Raw genomic sequence first — 16,851 nt, forward strand, 5'->3', positions numbered from 1 at the left:
AGCCCGGTCCTGGGGGGCTTTGTGAGGTGTTCCTGGAAGCTCTTCCTGTTGACGGTCACCTCGGTCCTCTCAATGATTCTGTAAGCCATTGGCCAGTTTATAAGAAATCCCCTTCTGTGACGAGACTGGATTTTACTTTCTATATACTGACCACAACAGGTCAAATACATACTTAGCCACTATATATGTAATTTTTTTTTTTTTTTTTTTTTAAGATCACCGATGCTGCAGGCCTCTTGCCTGCTACCTGACCTCAGACGGATGGCTTGGCCTTTACGTGCTCCAGCCTTTTCACCTGTAAAATGAGGAGAGTCAGGGCTCCAATCTCACAGGGTGGGGTAAGGACAAGTTCTTTATAATAGCGTCCGACACATAGGAACTACTCGAATGTTTGTTTTTAGAATGTGAAATCTGTGGTTTAACACTGTAACAGCCAGATGAAAAATCTGTTAAGAACTTCTTCTTAAACTGGTATAAAACCCTTTTGGCTAAAAGCAAAAGAAAGCCACTCTCACAAAATAACTTTGAACTTGGCTATTTTGCACTCAAAGGCTTCCTGTAAGGAGGCGAGATGAAACATGCGCTTTACAACCGCCGCCTCTTCTCCAACCTAAGTGCAGTAGCTCGGCTTCTTACCTGTGTTTCAAACGGGCTTGTGAGGTTTCTTGGGAAGGAAGGATTTCTCTGGCTAGAACGAAAGGGAAAGAGAGCAGAAAGAGCACTAGTCTTGGAAGGAGGGGAGAAGATGCTGAGGGGGCGGAGAACTTTCCAGGACACTGAAGACCAGCGGGAAAAGCCTGTGGTCTGCCAGAGAGTATTCTTTGGGACTCCACTGGGGAGATGTGTCATGAATTTCTTCTGAATTCCCTCCTCCCACCCCGATTTCCTGAATAGAGCCCTGCTCTGGAGCTCACCCCCACCCCTGACTGTGATAGCATCTCTATGTTTCAGCGCTTGTCAGGAACCGAGGGGCATGGTATGCTCCCGGGGGTGCTGGGAGCACGAGAGGAGACGCTGCTCATGGGAGTGGCTGGGCCAGCATCAGTGGTCAGTATGTGCTCAGGACCTGCTGGCATCCCACCTTCTCCTCCCCCCCCCCCAAAAAAAAAGCACAAAGTTGCATTTATTCCCATTTGTGGGGCTGAGAGTGGTGACAGCCCGGGGCCTTCCATACTTATACGCCCCTGGCAAGAGGATGGCAACATATCCCAAGGCGGATGAAGCCGGTAACTGTGTGCATCTGATGTTCTCTATGTTCCACGGGGGCCGACACAGCTCCAGAGAAGGCTCCAGGAAACTCGTGCCCACCCTCCATCACAGGACAGCCCCATTTCTCCTGAGAATCCCTCGGACTCTACAGTGTCCCTCCCTCCCTGCTGGCAAAACCAAACCACGACCCGTCACACCCCTCCACGCAGTATGCCAGGATTCCAGACTGAAGTTCAACCCACTAGCAGTGAGTGTTTCGTCACGGGAAAGAGCTAACATTTATTCAATCGACAGACGCTGCAAGTCGTCAGAACGCACAGAACACATGATCAGTCTCCGTAAGACAGCATGACGGCAGCCTGCTCCTGTCATTCCCAGATGCCCTTGAATAAGTGACAATTTACACAATGTTTCATTCAACACCTATTAAGAAAATAACTACATAATGTTGATGACATTAAAAAAATAGCCAAACCCAGAAGGTGAGGCCTAATGCCAGCAGAGCCTCTGGAAGCAGGTCCAAGTGGCAGCAAGCGCTGGCTGGGCAGCTACCCTGGCGATGCGCTTAGGCAGCGGGGACCCCTTGCAGTGGGCTGCTCAGTGGACAGTTTTACTAGGATCTAGAAATTCATTTCCAACTCCCAGACTGACTTTTCCATTCCCAAATAAAGATGGAGCCAGACATATGATGAAATACGGACTGTGAGCCCAACTTCATCAGCTGCACAGAGAAAGCTCGACAGGCGAAGATGGTGAAACTTTTTTTTGAGCGGAACATAAACATGTACAAATCTCTTAACAGCACTGGTGTCAACAGCTGCTGCTGGGGCTGCGACAACAGTCTTCAAGGGTGGTGAGGAAGATGAGGACAAACGAAGCGGCTACTTCTTCATCTCCAAAATGGCACTTCCTGGTCCGCGGTGCTTGGCACTGCAGATGCCGCAGAACTGCGCAGGGGAGCTCTAAAGGTGTAATTTGAAAGACACAGAATTTAAAAAAGCTCTTTCTACTCTCATATTCAGAAATATTTTATGGGAGCAGTAGTGGGGGTGAGGGGCTATGAAACAGCACTCCTTTCCCTGGAGATGCTGCTGGTTCACATAGGGTTCTGTCTATACCAGCTGTTACTGTGACTCAAAGGATACCCCGAAGCAAAACGACAGCAATGTGACCGGGGTGGGGGGGGGGGACGGGAAGCAGGACACTAAAAACAGTAGTGTCGTGATACAGGAATCAGGCTGAGAAAGTTCTACAAACTGTAAAATTGTTCTGTGTGTCGTTTCGCCCTAGCTTGACAGTCCTCAATTTTCCCTAAAGGAATTCCCCCCGGTGAGTACGCCTGTGTGATGTTTTGCACAGTAATCCCCCTTTAACCTTGGGAGTATGCTCCAACCCCTCTGGTGGATGCCCGATGCCACAGACAGTACTCAGCCCTGAACGTACTGTTTTTTCTGTGTATACCTACCCACCGTGGTAACTGACACCACGGGTGAGGGGGGGCTACTGGATAGTACAGGATGCACTTGAGAAATCATTTTTCTTATGTGATAGAAAACAAATTCGGAGAAGCCACAAAGCCGCGGGCTGACGGGTATACTGCTGAGCGCACCCTCCCGCCTGCATCCGTTTTTGTTTTTTTAGTTGGTGGCTGCCAGGCAGCCAACTCACCATGCTGGGCACGGGCAGGCACTCCTTGTGGAACATGTGGCGGCAGTGGAAGACCACCACACTGAAGGGCTTAGCTGCATCTAGGGGGCAGAGGGCAGCAAAGACATGGGAGAACTCAGTACACGAGCAGACCAGGAACTTGAACCCATCCTGAATGAAAGTCCAGCTGCAGTTTTAATTTTCCAGCCAGCAGTTGCCTTGGGAGGATTACATATTCACAGACACATCCCTGAGGGGTGGTCTCTGCGTCACAGCTCACCGGCCTGGACGCTGCATCAGTGAGGACTACGATCCAGGGACCAACGCACAGCAAATGGAACCACGCCTATTTTGAAAGTTAGGATCAGTGTGTATGTACATGCCATGCCCTCCTCCCCAGGAGCTGCACACCATCGACTGAAGTCCATTTGGGGCCTTAGGAAAATCCTGCTAGTTCACCTCCTGCCTTTGCCAAAGCCATTCAGTGCCGTCAGGGCATCATGGGCTTAGTTTCCCAGGCAGGGACCTCGCAGAGCTGCGTGTGCTCCAGCAGGACCTTGATCCTACGATGCGGTGCGCTCGTCTGCATTTCTGTTAAAACACTACCTGAAACCACCACATGAGCTCCCAGCTTTTCCTGTGCTCATTGCTGTCTTCACCATGGACACTATTTCCTCTAGGAAAGACCCCAATAGAACAAATTCTCATGTTTCTGTCCTATTACATAATCCCTTAAAGCAAAGTAAATCCTACAGCAGCTAGCTCTTTAAGCACCTATGCTGAATTTATATTAAAAAAAAAAAAAACACTTCTTGCACCCTGATAACTATGTTTTAATTTCTTTCAAATTACAGAATTTTCTCTTCTGTCCTCTCCTTCTGTGAGGTGCTCTGATTACATGTGACCTTAGATAGATAGATAGATCTACCAACTATAAATACACACGTATATTCCAATTAGATGGCAAGTAGTAGGTTTCTCTCGAAACGTGGGAAAACTTAGAGGCCTAGGATCATACAGCAGAGAAAAAGTTTAAAGAAAACAGGAGGCCTCTTATCTCATCTTTTCCCCAGATACGCGATTCTTCTACCTTGGAATTTAAATGTTGTTGATGGTAGTTTCCATTCTGTCTTACTCCAAAGCCCTGGTATCTCAAACAATGCCCCCTGAAGCAGCATCCACATCACCTGGGAACGGGTTGGAACTGCCAATTCTGGGGACCGCACCTGTTGGGGTGGGGCTGGCAATCTGGGGTTTAACGAGCCTCCCGGGGAATGCAGACCCCGCTCCCCCCACTCCAGCATGAGCATCTCCGTGCTCAAGGGGTGGCGCTGGTGTACAACTGAGTAGGGCTGTGGGCTGAAGTTCTTCTCTAAACTGGATTCTCCCAAAAGTTATATAATTTAGTAATGAGTTAACACCTGGGGATGTCCCCCCTCCCAACCGCCTTACCTGATGGGAGAATAGGAGAAAGGCACGATTCACAGATGTTCTCCTCTGCAAGGAAACACACACACTTGGATCATACAGTACTTCTACTTGCCCAGTCTCTTCTGAAAGCAAGGTATAGGGTTCTGATATGATCACTTCCATCTTACCCACCATCAACCAGAACGCCTTTCATTTGAGTTCGGTGCATTTTCTTCAGTAAGGACAAAGAGTCCGCTACGAGAATCTTCTTGCAACCTTCACGAAGTAGAATCTAATGCATACATTGTAAGAAAAAAAGGCATTTTTAAAAGACTCAAGTATGGGGGTGAACCCTCTCACTGCGGATTCAAAAATTGGTGTTTGAAATTGTCCAATGAGGCACTTACTGCTTGCCTGCCTTTGCTACGCTTTTCTCTCCAAACTGCTCAGACCAACCTTTCTAAGCCCCCATTCGGCCACAACTGCACATATGAATACACAGTAGTTTCTGTGGCACTTGTGAAATTAAATATAAGTTGCAGAGTCTGGCAAAGAAGGCTGCATTAACCAACCCTAACGTCATCTTACAGGGCTTCCTAATGTGGACTCTCTCCGGCAGTTTGGCCCCTATGTGACCTGCTCACTGCAACCTCCAGATCTTTGCCCAGAATGGATAACCTGCTATTCCTAAATCCTCTATTTGATAAATCCATCTATCGCACTCATCTATAACTGGGTCCCTGTCATATGAGAACAGGGCACACGGAAACTAAACAGATGTCATTTCTGTCCTAAATCCCGGCCCGGCTCCAATCCCTCTTTCTTTCCGATCCAAATTGTTGAGCACAGTCCCAAGGATGTAATGTGTCCCTGTTAACCCTCAAATTTGGTGGCTCACAACTGAAAAATGACCACAGATATTAACACCCTGGTACAAAATTCATTTTCTTCATCCCAGCACTGTACTTTTTGTTTCTTTATGCATTTTTCCTGTTACTTGGTAGGCTTCATTACGTATTTTCTCCATCCCTGCCTGGAGGATTAGGAGCGGTAGGAACACTGTAGCAGTCTCAGAAGTTGGGATGCAGAGGGCAGGCTGCCGTTTCTGGCTGGCCCCACACTTTGTGTTTCAGACCCAGTAGGGATGGACACAAAGTCTCTCCACCTGCTTTTAGCAAGAGACCTAGAGGCAACCCACTCTACCTTCCACCCCACTCTGCTGGCCCCAGTGTTTCCAGGCTGCCTTGAGTTTTCCTAGGTGTCTTATTAGAAATTAGGAGAGGCTGTGTGAGGTGTGCTTAAGCCAGGTGCCTTTTTTTTTTTTTTTTAAACCAGAACTTGTTGTTTTTCTAAGAGGGAGGCATTCAAGGCCCGAAGGGCAGAGAGGCTCTGTATTGCACTGTCTGAGGCCCACCTTTCTGGCCTGATGGCTCTTCCTGCAGGATTTCCATGCAGTCAGCTATAACTGCCATGAGATTCACATGACAGCATCACCATGCCACTGCGGTCCAGCTCTGGGTCACAGTGAATGCTGCTCTCAGAGATGCATACTGCCTTTCTTCATACTGAGGTCACTCTCACCTCTAGAACTGTGGGTGTCCTGATGTCAAGTTTTTGATTCATGCCACTGAGAAGGGGAGTCAGGGAATACACCTGGAATGTGCTATTCCCAGGCATCTACACTAACACATGCTCTTCTCAAATCCCAGAAAGCATGGGTTGTGGGTGAATGTAGCCCAGGGGCCTTTTCCCCAGTCAAGGTGAATATTAAAAACAAAACAAAAACCCAGAGCTGACATCCAGATTCTGGAGATACTTTTATTGTAGCTTTATGTTCTGACTACTGATTTAATGACTATAGGTCTACTTGCTCTTTAAAGTTGGTAATTTGTATTTTCTTTGACAACTATTTGAGTGTTCAAATATGCCAAAATTGTAGCATTTACTTATTTTTTAAATCTTGTCTGCATCTCTAGTTATGTCCCCCTTGTTTGTTCCTGATATATATATTACATATATATATCTTCTATTTTCTTGATCAACTTTGTTTTCCTGTTAATCTTCTGATTCTCTTCTCCACAAGAAGTGGTTGAGGACATGTGCAGTCTAACCTCCATGTCTCTGTGAGCCACTCTTGTATCTTCTATCTCTTAATTACTCTGTGCTGCCTACTGAACAATTTCATCAGATCTTCCAGTTAATTCTCCCCTTCTGCTGCGTCCAATCTGCTACTGACCTTGCACTGAATTGACAGTTTAAGTGAATACACACATAGTTTCAAAGAGTTCTATTGGGTTACTTTTCGAATATTCTTATTTTCTGTTCATATTGTTCTACTTTTCCTTACAGGACCTATTTTTTTTCTTTCATGTCTGTGTTTTAAATGGACTTGTTAATAATGCCTTTGAGATTGATCTAGTGTTTTCCAGTTCTTGGAAATATTAAGATTGTCATATCATTTTTCATTCTTCTGTGTAATCTAAATCTCAAATTAGAATTTCTATCTCCTATTAGAATTTCACCAAGGTAAGTAAACCACTGGTCTTGTCTTTCCTCAACTTCATAATGGCATCAAGCCTTCATCTTAAAAAGTACTTGTGGGCATTGCAAGGCAAGTACAATATTATCTTTCAGAGGTTCATTTTTCTTATGGGACTTTTTAAAATTTTTTTCTTCCCACACATTCTTCTCAGCAACTCTTGTTTTCTTGTTATTACACTGTTTTCTCCATAGTTCAAGGCTTTTCAGCATTACCTTTTCCTCATTATTTTCAAGACAGCCACTAGGAGGGTCTATAAGCAATCTGTTATAAGCATACCTTGTTGTATCATAAATTTAAGTATCTATTTATAAAATAGCTGTTGAAAACCAACATGAGACTTTAGATTCTCCGTCTTTTTCCTTATTTCTTTGTAGTTCATCATCATTGATAACCATCCCAATGAAAAGGAAAAAGCACTGGACTCATAGATATTCTATAACGCAATAAAAGAACTGTACATCAGTGAAGTTACTATGGCTTATTAGAAACAGCTGCTGTGGGAAAAATGCCATAAAAATTAGAGTTTTTGAATTTTTTATTTTAAAAGATTCTTTGAATGTTGAACTTCTTGCTGACATTGCCTTGTTCATACTGCAGTGCTTCTCATTAGAATTGCAAAATGACACATAGTTACCTGGGTTTACAAGCCCCAGTATGATACAAGAGGTAGCCTGGGAAACCATTTACCTCATTCCTCACCCAGCATATAGGCTATGATGCTATGGGATCTGAATTCTAATTGGAAAAACTTTTCTTTTTGTTGGGATTATCATCAAACATGATGAACTGCAGAGAAATAAGGAAAAGATAGGAAGGCTCAAAGGTCTCATGTTGAAGTTCAAAACCAATATTACAAATACAATCCTATCTGCAGATAACAACAGCACAAAGTATACATATGCCAGACTGATTAAAGAAGCCAGAGCTGGTTGTCACGGGCCACTTAGGTCACCTAAAAGCTGTTATGAGGCCAAATAAAAACAATCTGAAAGGAAAAAGTCCATTTTAAAAGTTTATCTCAGGGATCTATATACATTTAAAAATATCTCTTAGAAGAAATTAAGAGCTTATGTACTGTGAATGAAGAGAAACCCATGTGAGTCCCAAAATAGGTAGGTAAGAAAAAAGTCACTATTCCTCTTAATTTATCTCTGGATCTCAAAGTAGAGAGAGATGAGGAATAATACAAAACTGTGGCACAGCAGAAAGGCATAAGAACGTGAGACACAGAAGATACTTTAGAGATTACCAAATCTTGAGGTTCCTCAAGGTTGAATGTCAATGCACATACGTGTGCCAGGCTGAGCCTAAGAAATCTCAAGATGGTTGAAGGACATGACCCCCTAGTCCTCCCTCAGAGATTCTAATCCAGCAGATCTGGGGTGGCACCTGAAACTAAGTAATTTTTTAAAGAATTTAGATAATTCTGATGTGGAGCCACGCTTGACAAACACTCATTTAATCTAATGGGAAAACTGAGATCCAGGAAGATGAGGTGCCCTCCCAAAGGTCACCAGTCTTGTTGCTGGGAAAGCCAGGACTGGACTCCAGCTATGCAAACACCGTGCCCACTGCTCTTCAAATAGACTGCTTGTTCAACCCCGTGTACTCGTCTGTTGTCATAACATGCCAGGACCATGAATGCATCTCCAGAGTGCCACGGAACAACTGGTGGTCTACCCAAGATGTAGTCAGAGGACGTGGGGTCAAGCCCAATTCATCACCATCCCACACTGGCAAAGTGTAAATAAAACCACTTTGAGACAGTCTTCCCATCTGGCAAACAGAGATGACAGGTCCTAGTGACTGCTCTGTGATGAAATGACAGTCAAAAAAGGCAGTGAGAACATAGATGTTGGAATTCCTGAGGAACATTAAAAAAAAAAAAAAATGAATGCTAACTTTATAAATAAAAATATTTTAAAAATATAAAGTATAAAAATAAGTTTACAGCATAAAAATAATTTGGAAACTGTTGTTAGCTTAATGTCAACATTGAAATATCATTTATGCCATACTGTTTTGCAAATAATTTCATATCAAAATAAAAGCTATTCTGTCCTTGAAATCCGGCCTAGAAACATTTCAAGTTTATAAAGGACAATAAGGGCTACTTTTATCTCACTGACTTCATGAAGCGTCTAACAGTTGCTGAGTAATTACACTAACAGTGTAACAAGGTATAAACACATATGACGTATATCTATGACGAAGTAAACTGTAGAACTTCAACACTGCAATCGCGGCTGAGGATGTGTCTTCCTTCTTTTTAACGACATCACAGACCTCTAACACACCTCATACTGAACTTCAGTTGAAGAAAGTTGTTGCATTTTAGAAAACAAGATTTTAAAACAAGGAGTGATACTCATTTTAAAGTTTTTTCCCATTTTTCTTGCCTTCTGTTTCCAATTAGCTAGTGAGCGAGCTCCCGGACACATTCTCAGTGGCCCAAATAGGTTTCCCAGGGCAGCATGCTTCATTGTAAATCTGCTGAGATATCCCCAAGGCAGATGAGCAAGAGGTCCCAAGAAGCCCTTTCTTTCCCTGACACCTGACCTCAGATCCTCAGGTTTGCTGAAAGGTTTACAAGAGCCCCCGGGGCCCTTCCCCACTGCCCCATCCCAGCAGAGGAGGCTCCAGGTTCTTACAAATTCGTGAATCTCGAACGCCTGGGTGGCTCAACGTTGGGCACCTGCCTTTGGCTCAGGTCGTGATCCGGGGATCTGGGATTAAGTCCCGCATTAGCCTCCCTGCATGGAGCCTGCTTCTCCCTCTGCCTGTCTCTGCCTCTCCCTCTGTGTCTCTCATGAATAAATAAGTAAAATCTTAAACAAAACAAAACAAAAAACTGTGAATCTCTAAAATTCCCCTCCCCCCAATTTTTGGGATTAACAGGGCTAGCCATTTTTATTCTGTGAGAATGTGTGCAAATAAACTATACTTTTATGGAACAAACAAAAGAAACTAGAGAGTCAAAAACAGGTATGTAGAACTTTTCTAGACACTTCAAAATGCTCTATAAATTATTTTTATGGCGATCTCTTAACAAGTGGCCCAGAGAAAGAAAATAAATGGTCATTAATGGGGATGCCTGGGTAGCTAGCGGTTGAGCAGTCCTGGAGTCCTGGGATCGAGTCCCACATCAGGCTTCCTGCATGGAGCCTGCTTCTCCCTCTGCCTCTTTCTCTGTGTCTTTTATGAATAAATAAATCTTAAAAAAAAAAAAAAAGTCATTAATGCAATAGTAGCCTTTTCCATAGAAAAAACTTCCAAACTCTTTCTTCATATGTAAGAAAGAAGCAGGAGCCCTTCCAACTTGATGTCTGAGCCACAGCGGAGATGGTGGTGCAGTTCTTACAGATTCAGCCACCTTCCCCAAGGGTCCCTCTCCTCGTCCCAGAAGCCATTCCCTGGTCAGTTATTGGGATCCACTGGCTAAGTCACTCCTAGTTCCTCCACACATCATACTTACTGCATACTTACACCTCCTAAGGAAAAGCTCTCAGTACATTTAAAAATATAACAAAGAGGATAAAATACTGGCTTAACAACTGTTTTGGTAGATGATTTTTTATACGGAATTCATTTTGCATCTAATAGTTTATTTTTATTCCCGGTTGACTCGGAACTATGCAAATTTATTCATGAAAAATGAATGAGCAGTAAAACCCAATGGTGCCCATGAGCTTGGTTCTCTGGATTAAGAGCCTCGTAAGAGGGATTTATTAGGTGTTTCTGAAGGCCTTGTAGAGGCTGGGGTAAAAATAAGGCATATTTTCAACCTCTAAGCTTGAGGCTAAGCTTCATGCACTGCTAAGCAGGAGGACAGAGGAGTGATCATTTTGTCACCTCCCCTGGTGAAGAGATGCTCAGAAACACTACCCCTAAATGACTTCTCAATACATCTGGATTTGAAACTCCATGCAAGTCCTGGCATACCCAGAGACAGGGCTTTAGGTCCAACATGGAAACCACTTTCCCCAATGCCCGGTTCCCATCTGGGAAATGGTGACATATTCCCCACCTGGACCACATTCCTGCAGCCCTCGGGCACTGTCCAAATTGCAAGGTCCCCCCTGCTGCTCCGCTTGTCTATTCACCCACTCCTCTCCTACTCTCTCCTCCCTCCCAGAATGTTTCCCTGGGCTGTCTGCAAACCTCCCAATTCCTCTGTAAAATAAACACCTGTATATCTTGAAGCTTTCTGCAGAACAGATGGTCTCCCAGGACCCCGACTCCCCATTAGCCTCCTGAGGAAGGCTCTTGTTCTCCTCCATCCTGCAGGCAGGAAAACCTCTCCTCCTCTAAGCTGAACTACCAGCAATACAGCCCCAGTGCTCATGTGTCTTGCCTCTTGGTTCATGGAGAATGCTGGAGCCCAGATGCTGCCCTCCCGCCCCGTCCCTCGATGCCTGTGGGGATGATTCACTGCCCTCACAATTCCTGGACTGATTCCATGCCAATGACCCTGACCTTCACCCTGCTTCCTGAAAAAGTTCACAAGGAAATTTTAATGTAATAACATCCCACTCCCAGGCCTGACATTCTTATTCCCTCAGCTCTGTCATTTCTTTTCATCTCTTCCTTCTCTCTTTTTTTTTTTTTTTTAATTTTTATTTTTTTCTCTTCCTTCTCTTCTTAATGCCACCAATCTTCCTCAACTTCTGGTCCTGTTCCCCTGCCTCTTACCTGAGTCCCACCCCATGCTGCACCCTCACCGTGGCCGGGGGGCCCCACAAGCCCTCACCACGATGCTCCTCTCTCTACTGAAACTGCTAACCACTTCTCTCCCTACAATGTCATGTTCTGGCTCTACCTGCAAAATCTTTACGTTTCTAGGAAAGCAATTTGCCTCCTTATTATAATAAAAACTAATTTTCAAGTGAAGAAGAGAAAGAACAGTCCCAATTGTTAATGTGCCTTAAACAGTTTCAAGTTCTACAAAGCTACCAGCACCTTGAAAAATAGTAATTGTGAGGGTTCTTTTAAAGAAAAGATTAGGATGCTTTGAAATTAACATATTAATTGTTTATATGAAAATAATGGATTCCATTGCTTTTATCCCAAATTCTGATTTATTACAGATAACAAAGTTGTGCTAGTGTAGAAAACAGACAAAAAGTTAAATAAAATCATGTATTTAAACATGTTTCAGGCAATGGATTACTGAGTAGCTTCTAGGAAACTATCAAATTATTTGAAAACCTTTTTATTCCCCCCAATGGACACAATACTCATTCTACTTAAAAGTGGCTTGAGGGGTCTAGCAGCCACTCTAACTACCCCTTACCCTTCCCAAAACCATACCATATCTACCACATAAATGTAAAAATGCCTGCTCATCAAGGAGAGAAAATTTGGGGATGGTTAAACAATTGGATGGCTTCCTTAAAGGCTGAGATTTTCTCTACTTCATGAGCTTCCCAAATACCTGGGCCTACATAAAACGTATCTATCCAACTGAATTCTTTGTTATCTAAAATAACCCTAGATCCAAAAATCCAAAGTCAACTCAGCTCACTCCCCATGCTGACTTGTCCCAGAAAGGATACTTACTTGTAAATTGTAGTCTTGCAGAATCTTCACCAAGGAATCTCTCAAATTGGGAATCTCCATCCCTTCCTTAATACGGTGAATCAGTAGGATTGGGTCCACATGCGTGCCAATGTTGTTCAACAAGCCAGTAATAAATGCTGCAGAATACCAGCACAACAATTAGCATGTTGGCAAGGCACACAAGGCAGTTTTAGGCCAAAAGGGATGCAAATAAAAAATTACTTTTTTTTTTAAGGTAAGTGTTAAAACCATTTGGATTTCTGAAGTCTCAAAAACTAACTTTCCTTTTACTTCATGATGTATAGGAGGAGCTCCATGAGTTACAAGGAGATGGAGAAGAGGTGATTACTGGAACACAGCTGGTAGTGGCAAAGGGATACAATTAACATTTCTAGAGAATTTACACTACGGCTCAGCGGTCACACACTTTTCTTCAATATTCTGCAAGGTACAAATGTTATTCGTCCCTTTTGCAGGTAAAGCAAATGGGGTGGTTAACTAATTAATTCAGGCCACAAAACTAGCAAGCTAAAAGCCCAAATTCACCAGCAGGGCAGACTGCAGGCCCAGGTCATATGTGTTCCATTTCGCTCACCCTGCTTCCTTGGACATCTGTGAGTTACAACTTTATCACGCTGACCTAGATTCTCAAAGATGCACATGCCTGTGACCATCTACATCTGAATTTGACTTGAATCACATTATCCTCTTGTATCTCTTATGAAAATACAAGCATAAGAGCAGTTTCTAAAACCTGAAAATCCTGAAACAGATAAGCCTTCTTACTAAAAAATGGTGGGAAGGGGGCCAACTTTAAATCACTACCACCAGTTTCTGAATCATTTCTAGATCTTCACAAAAGGGTCAGGTTACTGACAGGTGCCTGTATATTTCTTTCCAAACCGGGAGACCTGATGGAGACAGTCACACAGAGGCACTGCACATGCGCACGCGCGCACACACACATACTCCTGGTGCTGCACTGAGGAAGTGGGGCAGGACAGGACAGAGACTAGGTACTGTCAGGGCAACAGATGTCCAAAGATAATCAGTGTCTAGTGATAGTTCAAGGCTGCCCTAAAAAGAGACTGGTTAGGGCTTTACATTTTCAAAACAAATGCCCCTGTATTCAAACTGAAAAAAAAAAAAATGAAGTCATATCACATTTATTCAACCCGGGTACAGTATGGAGGAACACGCTTCATGGGGACACAGTGAACAAATAACATCAGGCAAACTACCTGTTTGCTTACACATTCAGGTAATGCAGAGTGATGAGGCTCCAGGCTTCTCTGCACAGAAGGAGTACTAGACATCGTTATAATGTACCAAGCCTATTTTTATTATGGATACTTCACCATATTTTTCACCCAATGTGTCTTGAGATAGTTCTTACTCTAGACATAACTGAATGTACTGAGAGAAAACAGGTCTGATCACAGATGGCTTTTCTGCTTACGTGGTTTGTCGATGGAATATAAAATCAGATCTTCCCAGAGTTCTCCATCATCTTGCTCCTTGGCAAATTCAATTGCTTTATCAACATCATGTAATTCCTCCATGATCATCTTCAGGGCACTTCGGCTATTACCCATTCGGCCTAGCAAAGATGTGAGAAATACTTCATTTACAACGCTTTTTAATATTAAAATATTTTTTGTATGTATGTACGTATGTCTGTCTCTCTGTATGTATTTGAGAGAGATAGAGCACAGCAGGAGGAGCAGCAGAGGGAGAGGGAGAAGGAGACTCCTCACTGAGCAGGGAGCCTGATGCAGTTGTCGATCCATCATGATCTGAGCCAAAGGCAGATGCTCAACTGAGCCACCCCCAGGCACCCGACATTTAGGATGTTTTAATAAAACTTTTTTGAAGAATCAACATATCTCTTGTTTATGTATCTTCTTCTGTCTTGAAAGTTAAGACAAAAGCATATTTTAAAAAAAATTTTTTTTAGCATATTTTCTTATGTGACATTAGCATTTACTATTTTTAACATACGGAAACAATTACCTCCTATTTACTGGGTGTTTCCTTTGTGCTGTATATACTCATTTAAGTGCTTCACATAAATTACATCATTTAATAATTACTATAATCCAACAAGGTACGTTCTACTATTATTTCTACTTCATGGAAGAGGATACAGAAACATTAGTAACCTGCCAAGATCATACAGCTACTAACTGGCAGCTCTGGAATCTGAACCCAGGTCCCTCAGATTCCTACTTCCCTCTGTCAGATCGATACTTCTTTTGGACATCTTCATACCCAGATACAGTTAAGACTTATAGTTCAGACTTTTATTTTTTTTATTTTTAAAGATTTTATTTATTTATTCATGAGAGACAGAGAGAGAGGCAGAGACACAGACAGAGGGAGAAGCAGGCTCCATGCAGGGAGCCCAATGCAGGACTCGATCCCAGGACTCCAGGATCACACTCTGAGCTGAAGGCAGATGCTCAACCACTGAGCCACCCAGGGATCCTAGTTCAGACTTTTAAAGGCCTTGGAGCCATCTGTCTCTTTAGGTAGCTCTGGATTTGGTCTTTTGATACACTTTGTGCCAAACACAAACTCAACTATCAGAGGGCTACCTCATTTCCTTCTCTTCCAGATTTGGGGGAAAGCCTTCCAATAACCCTTATAGTTGGGAAATGAAAGCATTTACCAACTATGCTTCTATTAGGTCAATAATCTCTATATGCTTTGCTTATTGACCTACTGGCATTTTAATGGCTTTAGCAGTTTCCAGGAGTTTTTAATACAGGATATGTAGAAAGCTTTACTCATAGGAGGGGCAGCAATTGAATCCTTCTCATTCTGAGCAGCCATTATCAATGATAACTGCTGGCCTGCAAATAAAATGATATCCAATTTGTTATACCTTCTATAACATTTTGTTTTTCCTTCAAATATTATTCCCATTTTTTAGGACTTAAAATTGGTTAATTTTTAAAATGTACATAGGATTTTAAAATTTTTACAACTTTAAAAAAGGAGATTGTCTCCTTTTATAAGTTCCCTACTTGCTTGTCTACAAAGACAATATGACATTATGACAAAAATGGACTCCACTGGCATATTTTCTGGGAAGTGATGCTGGAAAAACACCTAAAGTTTGAACTCCACGTTTATGCTACAAATATCTGCACAGAGCTTACTTATGAATTCTTCAGGCATCTACACTGCTTGTATGCAAGTGGTTCATTTTGGAGGAATGTGAAAGTAAGTCTGACATATATGGAGGCAGTGCCAGAGGCCTGGGAACAATGGAGAGCTGGATGATACTAAAAAGTTTTCCTCTCTCCAAAACTTTCATATTCATTGCATTTTCTCCATTTACTCAAGGTGTGATTACTGACAGTGAACATTATTTTCTACCAAGATGATGGTAAAAGAGGCTAAAAAAAAAAAAAAAAGAACAAATTAACCCTTCTACAATTCATTTTTGAGGTGTGAGCCGATACAGGCTTATTGTGCAATACTCAGGTGTTATGTAGATAGCGTTTCTTAAATAATGCTTCTTTCTCTACTGAGCTGTGAATCCTTTTGTATAAGTTAGATTCTTTATTTTTTTTTTTTTTAAGATTTTATTATTTATTCATGAGAGGCAGAGAGAGAGAGAGAAGCAGAGACACAGGCAGAGGGAGAAGCAGGCTTCCTGCAGGGAGCCCAATGTGGGACTCAATCCCAGGACCCTGAGACCACGCCCTGAGTCAAAGGCAGACGCTCAACCACTGAGCCACCCAGACGTCCTTGTATGCATTAAATTTTTATAGAGACTAGCTCTACGCATTGTGTGACTTTGGTCTAAAATCCATGTCCACTCTTAGACAACGTACATGATGTTACCACAGTGTTTCTCAGCTTACAGGGACCAAAAGTAAAGCTACTTACTAAGAAGATAAACGGTCTCTTCTACGAAGTTTCTCTGTTGACAGATCTCAAGAGCCTTCAAATAAAGCAGGGTAAGAACATTACTGTGGGCTACCAGACAAGAATAAGTATTAATAGATTCACTTAGACATACAAGTTTAAAAGGATGTTTCCATTGCCTTGCTTTAAAAACAAAACAGAATAAGCAAACAAAACACAAATCCTAGGTTTTGCTGGTGATTGCCCTCATTCGCCTCTCAGATAAGTGCAGGACTGAGCACAATTTAACCAACAACATATATGAGGCAACTCAGAACACTACATGAGCAAAAGCAGAAAGCCAGGTGCTAAAGAAGGCCTTTCCCACCAAGTTTTCACTCAAGGCTCTTTTAGGTTTCTTCACAGCACTGCTCCGCACCTAATTCCCAGTCGCTGCTTCAAGCTCCCTGTCCCCCCACTGGAGTGTAAGCTCCAGGAAGGCTTTGCTAGTCACTGCTGCATGTTTCCAGGACTCCACAGAGCACAGCTCTGATGGGTAAATACACAAAGACAGACCGAATATTTCTATTGCCAGCTCACAGGGTTTAGGAAAAAATTCTGCTCAA

The 16,851-nt window shown here is 42.8% G+C and overlaps 1 protein-coding gene across 2 annotated transcripts in view; it reads right to left on the reverse strand.

Moving 5' to 3' along the window:
* Positions 1–1,463: 1,463 nt before the first annotated feature.
* VPS41 (VPS41 subunit of HOPS complex) overlaps positions 1,464–16,851 on the reverse strand; it is a 165,961-nt gene continuing 150,573 nt past the window's right edge. For both annotated transcript variants that reach the window (XM_077864096.1, XM_077864095.1), the window contains 7 exons: positions 16,268–16,322; positions 13,827–13,967; positions 12,368–12,504; positions 4,459–4,558; positions 4,309–4,353; positions 2,878–2,957; positions 1,464–2,171 (listed from right to left, as the gene is read on the reverse strand). In XM_077864096.1, the coding sequence (XP_077720222.1) occupies positions 2,091–2,171; positions 2,878–2,957; positions 4,309–4,353; positions 4,459–4,558; positions 12,368–12,504; positions 13,827–13,967; positions 16,268–16,322 (639 nt within the window). In that variant the 3' untranslated portion in view covers positions 1,464–2,090. The remainder of the gene's footprint in view (positions 2,172–2,877; positions 2,958–4,308; positions 4,354–4,458; positions 4,559–12,367; positions 12,505–13,826; positions 13,968–16,267; positions 16,323–16,851) is intronic.

Source organism: Canis aureus, chromosome 21, assembly GCF_053574225.1.
Source record: "Canis aureus isolate CA01 chromosome 21, VMU_Caureus_v.1.0, whole genome shotgun sequence".
Classification (NCBI taxonomy): Eukaryota; Metazoa; Chordata; class Mammalia; order Carnivora; family Canidae; genus Canis; species Canis aureus.